The sequence below is a fragment of the Acanthamoeba castellanii genome (genome assembly GCF_000313135.1).
Source record: "Acanthamoeba castellanii str. Neff unplaced genomic scaffold scf7180000084663, whole genome shotgun sequence".
In the NCBI taxonomy this organism is placed as follows: domain Eukaryota; phylum Discosea; order Longamoebia; family Acanthamoebidae; genus Acanthamoeba; species Acanthamoeba castellanii.
The window spans coordinates 22,310-31,519 of record NW_004457710.1 but is presented as its reverse complement, the minus strand read 5'-3'; the positions used below and the strand labels follow the sequence as shown (position 1 = coordinate 31,519).

The 9,210-nt window shown below is 63.7% G+C and overlaps 4 protein-coding genes across 4 annotated transcripts in view; 2 read left to right on the top strand and 2 right to left on the bottom strand.

The window, feature by feature from the left end:
* ACA1_109800 (WD domain, Gbeta repeat containing protein) overlaps window positions 1-263 on the top strand; it is a gene marked incomplete at both ends in the record, with an annotated part of 2,229 nt that extends 1,966 nt beyond the window's left edge. The window contains one exon of the mRNA XM_004357098.1: window positions 105-263. Coding sequence (XP_004357154.1) covers window positions 105-263 — 159 coding nt within the window. The remainder of the gene's footprint in view (window positions 1-104) is intronic.
* Window positions 264-411: 148 nt separating this feature from the next.
* Window positions 412-4,231, bottom strand: ACA1_109790 (glutamate5-semialdehyde dehydrogenase; the record flags this gene model as incomplete). The annotated part of the gene is given in 12 exon segments (XM_004357097.1): window positions 412-605; window positions 721-783; window positions 880-1,060; window positions 1,317-1,978; window positions 2,155-2,491; window positions 2,653-2,717; window positions 2,878-2,917; window positions 3,057-3,296; window positions 3,309-3,332; window positions 3,499-3,598; window positions 3,715-3,755; window positions 3,923-4,231. The coding sequence occupies 12 exon segments, from the start codon at window positions 4,229-4,231 to the stop codon at window positions 412-414; spliced, it is 2,256 nt and encodes a 751-aa protein (XP_004357153.1).
* A 580-nt stretch (window positions 4,232-4,811) lies between these two features.
* On the top strand, window positions 4,812-8,028 carry ACA1_109780 (ATPase, AAA domain containing protein; the record flags this gene model as incomplete). The annotated part of the gene is made up of 10 exons (XM_004357096.1): window positions 4,812-5,020; window positions 5,164-5,957; window positions 6,127-6,216; window positions 6,317-6,443; window positions 6,603-6,712; window positions 6,789-6,848; window positions 7,057-7,231; window positions 7,318-7,561; window positions 7,703-7,858; window positions 7,954-8,028. The coding sequence occupies 10 exons, from the start codon at window positions 4,812-4,814 to the stop codon at window positions 8,026-8,028; spliced, it is 2,040 nt and encodes a 679-aa protein (XP_004357152.1).
* Window positions 8,029-8,064: 36 nt separating this feature from the next.
* ACA1_109770 (WD40 repeat-containing protein) overlaps window positions 8,065-9,210 on the bottom strand; it is a gene marked incomplete at both ends in the record, with an annotated part of 2,869 nt that continues 1,723 nt past the window's right edge. Inside the window, 5 exons of the mRNA XM_004357095.1 lie at window positions 8,065-8,157; window positions 8,242-8,327; window positions 8,457-8,544; window positions 8,711-8,806; window positions 8,900-9,089. Coding sequence (XP_004357151.1) covers window positions 8,065-8,157; window positions 8,242-8,327; window positions 8,457-8,544; window positions 8,711-8,806; window positions 8,900-9,089 — 553 coding nt within the window. The remainder of the gene's footprint in view (window positions 8,158-8,241; window positions 8,328-8,456; window positions 8,545-8,710; window positions 8,807-8,899; window positions 9,090-9,210) is intronic.

Sequence of the window (9,210 nt, the reverse complement as noted above, 5' to 3'; positions counted from 1 at the left end):
CCCACCACACGACACACGACGCACGACACACGTGGTGTGTGCGCGCGTGTGTGTTCCCGACTGACACGTGTCCTCCTTCCCTCGTAATCTCTCGGTGTTCGCAGGGCAAGCTCTTCTGCGGCGCCTTCTTCGAAGACTCGCCCTACCTGCTGGGCGTGGGCGGCAAGAAGGGCCTCAAGATCTACAACATCAACGAAATGGAGGGCATCCGACAGCGCTTCGGCCAGACCCCCACCCCTGCCCCCGCCCCCAGCACCGAGTGAGCCGCCAATAAAACCCGAGTCGCCCAACGAGAGCACACTCCTCCCCTCCCCGTGAGCTCTCTCAGCCTCTTCCGCGTGTCCGATCCTCCTGCCGGGGGCATCACGTGTATTTGGTGGTGGTGGCTGGTGGTACAAAAAAAGCGGCCCTTTACAGCTTGGGCTGGAAGTCGGCAAAGACGGAGGCGGGCTGCGGGGCGAAGGGCGGGTAGATGTCGCGGTGCGTGAAGGTTCGCTTGCCCGCCGAGAAGTCTGACGCGACGGAGCCTCCGGTCTGTGACACCAGGACCCACTTGCTCGACAGAAGCCCCTCGATACCCACGGGTCCTCGCGCGTGGATGCGGCCTGCGCGCAGGAGGCAAACAAACAAATGGGGGGAGGGGGGGGGGGTTAGGACCCACCAGCCACCAGCCACCACATTGAGAAGTGGTGGATTGTGGGGGGGGGGGGAACAACGTACTGGTGCTGATGCCCACCTCGGCACCCAACCCGAATCGGTAGCCGTCGGAGAAGCGCGTGCTCGCTGTGCAAGAAAAGGGAAGAGAGGAAGAGATCAGGCCGTCAGAACGGTCGCACGCACTGGCGACGGGCAAGGCGGATGGGTGGGGTGGGTGGGTACCGTTGTGGAATACGCAGGCCGAGTTGACAAACTGGGAGAACTTCTGTGCGGCCTCCTTGTCCTCGGTGATGATGGCGTCCGTGTGGCCGCTGCCGTACTCGTTGACGTGGGCAATGGCCGCCTCGAGACTGTCGACCACCTCCACGGTCATGCCCAGGTCCGAATACTCTGTTCGCAGGGACTGCCGAGAGGCAGGCAAGCAGGCAGGCAGGCAGGCAGGCAGGCAGGCAGGCAGGCAGGCAGACAGACAGGCCGCACAGGTGTACATCGTCACAGCGATTACACGGCGCGCGCGCACACACACAAACAAGACAAACAAGACAAACAACACCAGACATGTGGGACCTGGGGTGAGCAGTGGGTAGCGACAGCGGCGGCGGCGAAGCAGCGGTCCAAGAGAGGGCAGAAGAGAGGGAAGAAGAGAGGGGGGGGGTTACCTGCGCGCGGGGGAGGTCGGGGAAGTGGGTGGCGGCGTGGGGCGCGGCGTAGAGTTTGACGTTGGCGCGGGCGAGGGCGTCGAGGACGGCGTGAGCGCGTCGGTCGGCGAGGAGGTCGCGGTGGAGGAGGAGGGTCTCGGCGGCGTTGCAGGCGGCCGGGTAGTCGGTCTTGGAGTCGACGGCGATGCGGGTGGCCTTGTCGAGGTCGGCGGCCTGGTCGACATACACGTGGCAGAGGCCCTCGGAGTGGCCCAGCACGGGGATGCGCGTGTTGTGCTGGATGTGGCTCACGAGCTCGGCCGAGCCGCGCGGGATGACGAGGTCGATCTCCTTGAGCTGCAGGAGCTCGTCGATCTGCTCGTAGGTCTGCACGAGGCCCACCAGCTGCGGGTCCACCCCGAACTGCTCCACGGTGCGCGTGATGATGCCGTGCAGCACCGTGTTCGTGTGCAGCGCCTCCTTCCCACCCTTGAGGATGAGCCCGTTGCCCGACCGGATGGCCAGCGCCGCCACCTGCGGCAGCACGTCCGGCCGCGCCTCGAAGATCACCAGCAGCACCCCGATCGGCACACGCACCTCCTCCAGCACCAGCCCGTCGGCCAGCTCCCGCCGCTTCAGCACCTTGCCGATCGGATCCTCGCCCGCCGCGATCTGCCTCACTCCTGACGGGGTGAGATCAGGCACGCCACCCACGCCACCCACACACACACACACGCGTGACATAACACACGACACGACACACACACGTGAGCAAAGCGAAACGAACGAAGAGGGATCGATGTGGGAGGACGCCAGGAGGAGGAGGGCAGATTGGGGGAGGGAGAGGGCTGTGTGGTACCGCTGGCGAGGGTGTGGAGTTTCTTGTCGTCGAGGACGAGGCGTGCGGCGAGGGCGGGGCGCAGGTTGTTCTCGCGGGCGTTGGCGATGTCGCGCTGGTTGGCCTCCAGGATCTGGGCCTTGGCCGCCGTGAGGTTGGTGGCGATGGCCCCCAGCAGGGCCTGACGCCGTTGCGGACCCAGCGCGAGCAGGGCTTGGGCGGCCTTGCGCGAGCACGACGCCATTTGGCGCGCCGTGGCCAGCTCCCGCTCGGGATGCTCCACGAAGAGGGTGCCGATGCGCGCGCCCGCCACGATGTTGGTGATAACGTTGAGCGTGTACCCGCTGGCGATCACCACCTGCGCGTTGTCGATCAACAACGCCGCACACACGACGAGACGACACACGACACACGACACACACACACACACACACACACACACACGTATCAAGTTAGTCAGCGCGTGCCCCGCCAATAAATGGCAAGCCGTGCGTGGATCAGTTTGGGGAGGGGGTGTACCGCGAAGGCCCCGCGCGAGAGGGCGTACCGCGCGGCCTCGATCTTGGCCTGCATGCCGCCCCTCCCTGCAGTGTACGGGTGTGTCGTGTGTGTGTCGTGTGTGTGTGTCGTGTGTGTGTGTCGTGTGTGTGTGTCGTGTGTGTGTGTCGTGTGTGTGTACGACGTTTACAGATGGTGGTGAGCATGAGGGTTTGGGCGCGGGAGGGGGAGGGAGGAATACAGTACCAGTGCGGGAGCCAGCGCCGATGGTGAACTTGGCGTCATGCTGTCACGTGGTGGTGGTGGTGGTGGTGGTGGTGGTGGTGGTGGTGGTGGTGGTGTCGAGTGGTGAGGTGTTTCTTCCGAGGAAGGACGGGTTGCGGGGAGGGGTTGGGTTGGGGTGGAGGCGGGGATGGTGAGGGTACCTGGTAGGTGTCAATGAGTTCGCCCTTCTTGCCGGAGGCGCTCGGGGGCTCCTTGTAGAGGCCCTCCACGTCGCTGAGGAGGATGACGAGATCGGCGTTCGTCTCTCCGGCCACGAGCGCCGCCAGGCTGTCGTTGTCCTGTTGGTTTGGTTTGGTTTGGTTGGTGAGCGGAGGAACAGACGAGTGCTTGAAAGCAGCAGCAGCAGCAGCAGCAGCAGCATGAGGAGGATAGGGAGAGGTCTGTGTGCGTACCCAGAAGATGCGCTTCTCCGAGTCCTGTACCATAGCCCACGCCTTGATGTCATTAGCTCTCGTGCTACGTCGACACTCACCACGCGCCCACACACACACACACGCGCGCGCGCGCGCGCGCACAATGCCAGCGCGGCAGCAGGGCAGGGGGGACGCGCAAGGAGGAGGAGGGGAGGAGATTGATGCTCACCGTGTAGGGGGTCTTGCGGGAGCTGATGACGTCGTTTTCGTTGAGGATGGGCACCGCGCCCAGCCTGATGAGCTCGTCCACCGTCTCGCGAAAGTTGGACCTGCCGACGATACACACACACGCACACAGGTGAGACAGATTCATGTGGCATGTACTGCTGCTGGGGTGCCTCTATGCCCGAGCACACGCAGCGCAATGGTTGTTGGGGGGGGGTACCTTCGCTCCTCATTGAGGAAGTCTTCGTCGGTGAGGAGGATCTGCGAGCACCTGCACACAGCAATTGAAAAAGAAAAAGAAAAGTTAAATCATAAAACAAATAAAAAGAGAGAGAAACAAGATATTATCCCCAGCGCAAGTGGAAAAAGGGACGGTGTGGGCGTGGAAGGGGGGGAGGCGAGCCCAATGCTTGGGGGGGGGTGTCCACGTGCCATATGTCCTTCTGGCGGAAGAGGGTTTCGTAGAGGGCCATGAGGCCGCTCTGGCCGGCGGCGGCGCACGCCCGCGGGTTGTGGGAGGGTGGGGCGGCGCTCTCGTGCAGCTTCTGCTTGCCCATGGCGACGGCCCCGCTGCTCACAATGATTACCTCCTTGCCGCGCTTCTTGAGCTCCGCCACCTGCTCCACGAGGTGGCCGAACCGTCCCAGCGACACACCCCCGCTCTCGTCGGTGATGACGCCGGTGCCGGCCTTGATCAGGATCCTCTTCTTCGATTGGAACTCTCGCCTCGCGCTCATTGCTGCTGCTGCTGCTCTCTCTCTCTGCGGCTTGTGCTTGTGGTGTGGAAAATGACGACTACTGCACCGGAAGTGTAGTGGTCCTTGGGGAGAAGTGGCGGAAGGGAGAGATAGGGAGGAAAGTCTTTCTGGCTCGCGAAGGAGTTTGGAAGAATGAAAAGAGAAGGGAGAACGGAGCCTCCCTCCCGCTATTTATAAGCGGAGGAACGCGACGGAGTGTGCGTGCCCCATCATCGACCTGCGCCCACAGCACATGCTCCGGCGGCACCGGGGCGTGCCGTGGCTGTAGAGCCCCGGCCAAGATGGCCGCGTCACTCTTATGTCCCAGCCTCTTGGCCGCTTGGGCTCATCTCTGGAATTCGAAGCAGCCAATTTTGAGAAATTCCAGCAATTGTGCGAGCCCGGCAGGCAGCATACCGCGCATTGTTGCGCTGCCCTCTTGGCGCCAAAAAGCGTTTCACCAACCGCACGCCCCTCGCTGGAGTCATCACCCATCCCCTGTGGCCAGAGCACGGCCGAGCACCTCGTGCCCTTCAACCGCTCGTCGTTCCTCGTGCGGTGCCGCATTGCATAGCCAAGCATGAGTGGTGTTCATGCCCCCCGGGGGGCAACTCCTGCTCCTGACGAGGACTTCAGAGTCTACTACCGACCCCGGAATCTGTCGTCGGGAACCCACCCCCACGATGCCTACGACGACTGCGATGACGTGGTGGTCTCCTACCATCCACCCCCTCGTGTGCCCACACCCACGGCACACACTGAGCCTCCCACTGCCACTACTGCCACGAGGTACGCTCCGCTTTGGCTCGCCTGCTATGCACAGGCCGCATGCACCAGCGCCGCCATCTTGGGCCGAGCTTACAGCGCACCACCGCACACGGCACACGGCACACGGCACGAATACACACTGCACACCACCGCCATCCACGCAGACACCTGGCGCAGAACAACAAACATTATTGGGACCTGCATGCGTCGACGGATAAGGAGGTGGGCTTGGGCACGGCCATGACGGAGGCCACCAGTCCGCCACCTGAAGTGAGTGAGTCTGCGACGTCGACGTCGACGTCGCCGGCCAGCGAAAGTTCAGTTCAGGTGCAGCACGTGCACACGCCCGAAACGCGACACGAAGACGAACTCGACGGGGCTACAGCAGAGCAGGGCTGGGAGGCTGGAGAAGCAGAAGCAGAAGCAGAAGCAGAGGGAGGGTCACACGCGACGACACGGGAGAGCGAGCGTCAGCCGGACGACGTTGCCGCCGCCGCCGCAGCACCGCAGAAGGCGCCCGGGGTGCGCCGAGCGGCCAAGCGCAAGACGCGAGCTGCCGTGGTGGACGCGCTCAAGGTCGCGACTCTCGTGTCCGATGGCGCGGAGGGGCAGCGCGCGCACGACGACGAAGAAGGCACCACCAGGAAGAAGGCCTTGGGCGCGGCCAAGCCCGACGCAAGCCGGCCGGTCGCGACCGAGCACACAAAAAAGAAGGAGAACAAGGAGAAGAGCGACGGGGTCGAGGGCAGCAACAAGCGGGCAGAGGAGGCGGTGCTCGAGGTGACGCTGGCCGAGGCCGAGCGGGTGTACAGACAGGCCAAGGAGCACCTCGACCTCTGCCAGGGCGCCGCCGGGGCCTACACGCGACGCGACGAGGACGAGGAGGAGATGGCGCGCTTCTGGCAGGACCACGTCCTCCAGCGCAAGCCCGGCTCCCTCTACGTGTCCGGCAGCCCCGGTACCCCGTGCCCCGCCCCACTTCTCTTTGACACCGCCCTCTCTGCCACGCCCCCCTCTCTTCTTTCGCTTCTTTCTGTGGTCGCCTCCCCTCTCCCCTACCCACGCGCCACGCGCCACCGTTACCACCATCCTTACCGCCGCCGCCGCCGCCGCCCGGGCTGCTGCAGGTACGGGCAAGACACTCACGCTCAGTCGAGTGATTGAGAAGATGAAGCAGTGGGAGCGGAAGCACCGGGAGGACGCCCCCGGATGCATTGGTGAGCACCCCCCTCTCCTCCCCCGACGGTGCTGGTGGTGCAGCTGCTTAGAGCACGAGATCTGTGTGCGACGGTGCGTGTGCTGACCCGGACTCTGCAGTGGTCGAGTTGAACGGGATGCAGGTGAGGGCGGAGCAGATCGAGGAGGCCATCATCGAGGCCATTGCCGGGGCTCCCGGCAGGCGGCTCGAGGATCTGCTCACGGACCCGAGGCGGCCTCACATGACGTACGGCCGTTCATCATCATCATCATCATCATCATCATCATCATCATCATCATCATACGGCAGACGCATAGGCGCGCCTATGCTGGTCCCTGCTTGGAGTTGACGGTCGTGTGTATACCATCTGTGCGCATGTTCCCCCCGCCCGCCCAATGTGCACAGAGTGGTGGTCTTGGACGAGCTCGACCAGCTGATCATGGCCAAGCAGGCCGACATCCTCTACAAGCTGTTCGAGATCACCGCCCTGCCCCGCTCCTCTCTCGTCTTCATAGGTGCGTGGGTCTAGACGGTCCTCCGGCGTTGTGTGCGTGTGCGTGTGCTGACATGGAGGGGCGGGGCGGGGTACAGGGGTGGCCAACGCGCTTCGGCTGAAGGAGAGCCTTCCCCTCCTGCAGACAGCCAAATATGGTACACGACACACACGACACACACGACACACACGACACGACACACGACACGACACACACACGACACGACACGACACACGACACGACACACACACACACACGACACACACACGACACACACTATACGGCCACCTCTCGTCTCCCCTTTCATTCCGCTACGCTCCCCCCCCCAACCTGACCGGCGCGCCAACCCGTCTGCTTGTGTGCAGGGGACGTGAAGCAGATGACGTTCGAGAGCTACAGCGCCGCCCAGCTGCTGGGCATCTTGAAGGGCAGGCAGGCGAAAATGGGCTGCAGGCTCTTCGACGATGCTGCCCTCCAGCTTTGCGCCTCGCAGGCGGCCAAGATGTCCGGAGACGCCCGCAAGGCCCTTCACCTCGCCACGTACGTGACCCGCCTTTTGCTCGCTCGCTCGCTCGCTTAGGGTTCACTGGCTCACAGGCGCGTGTATATATGGGCTGTGCACACAGGCTGGCAGTGGAGGAGGCCCTCAAGGACCTGCCCGGCAACTGGGGCAGCCAAGCCCAGCGTGGGCTGCCGCGGGTGTCGGTGCAGCAGATGTCTCAGGCGATGGCCGGCGCCCTCGGGCAGGTCAGCAAGCGCGTCGTGCAGATCCGCGGGCTGCCCACCCTCCAGCAGCTCCTCCTGTGCTGCCTCGTCGTGGCCAGGGCGCAGCTCGCCACACGCGTGTCCGGCCCACTGCCCTGGAAAGTGGTACGTGCACACACACTTACGAGGCCAAATCGGGAGCGAAAGAGTGGAGGCCACACCACCACCACCCACCACCCACCACCAGGTGTCTGTGCCTCTCCGCCCCTAAAACTCCTACTACTACTACTACTACGACTGCTGCAGGTGTTCGACACCTACAAGGCCGTGTGCACGCGAGACGGTTTCGGCGCCGTGACGCCGAGCGAGTTCAGTGACATGTGCGCCGCACTCGAGGGCCACGCACTCATTACGACCACCAAGGCCAAAGGCAAAGGCAGCCAGCAGGGCCTGCTCCTACAGGTGCCCCCCCCCCTCTGCCCCCATTGCATCCCTCTACTCCGCGCCTACGTGCGTGCTGACTGTAAACCTATTGCGACGGCCGCCGCTGCCGCCAGGTGTCAGACAGCGAGCTGCGATCGGCGGTGCAACCGACCAGGTCGCTGGCGCGCGTGCTCCCCGACGCGGCATGAACGAGGCCAGGGAATCCGCTGGGGCAAGCAAGCTCCTCAGTCCTGCTCGGCGTGGGTCCAGAGCTTCACCGTTCGATCGAACGAGGCCGTGGCCAGGCAGTTTTCTCGCGGATGGTGGTGCATGTCCCTCTGGTCTCGCAGCCCCCCCCCCAAACAAAGGTTGGCACTCCCCACAGCAACGGATTGGAGGGAGGGGTGCGGTGTGGAGGGTACAATGGTCGCTGAGTGCCCGGNGTTCTTGTGGACGGAGCTTTCTCCCGAGGCCACGTCGTACACGTGCACCTTTTGGCTTGCGCTGTCTGTGTACGCGCCAACACACCACACACACACACACATACACACACCAGAGGAACATCGTTCATCGCGCTATCAACCGGAAGTGGTGGAGAATGATGGGTCGAACGAACGAACGAACGGAGAGGGTGGACGTACGCAGTAGACATACTTGGCGGTGGGGTCGAAGGCGATGCGGGGCTGGCTGAAGACGTCGTTCGAGGACCCGTAGAAGTTGCGCACCTGCTGCGAGTCGGCCAGGGAGAACATAATGCTGCGGTTCTTGTCTGGTGAGGGCGGCCACATGCGTGCACAACAAAAACAGTCCAATCAGCAGCTGGACCAACACCTCCCGAGGTGGCAGCCAACCGCCGCCGCCGGTCCTCAAAACGATCGAGCACCGCCGTACCCCGGGGAGGGAGGGGGGAGGGGCATCCGTACCGGTGGCGACGAGGAGGTACTTGGAGGCCGCGTCGGACGTTACGTGGAGGGCCGAGAAGGAGACCTGCCAGCACGGCCGTGTGTTGGAAGAAGAAATCGGGGCCGGCCGGTATCACCCGGGGAGGGCGGCAAATAAAAAGAAAAAAGGGCCACGCACGTGGTCGTCTTGGTTGGCGTTCATGTTGAGCTTCCACTCGGCCAGCGTGTCCATGTCCACGCAGTGGAGGTAGTTGTCCTCGCGTGCGGCCACGAGCAGCAGTTTACCGTCCTGATGGCGTTCCACCACGTGGTGGTGGCGGTGGCAGCGACAGGAGGTCAGCATGCATCGATGCACCACCCACACAGGCCTTACAACACCCTCCCGGGAGGGGGGGGGGAGGGAGAAGGAGGGCGCATATACCAGAGTGAAGTGGATCGATTCTACGTTGGAGGCGAAGAGGAATTGCTTCTTCAGCTGGAAGACACCGG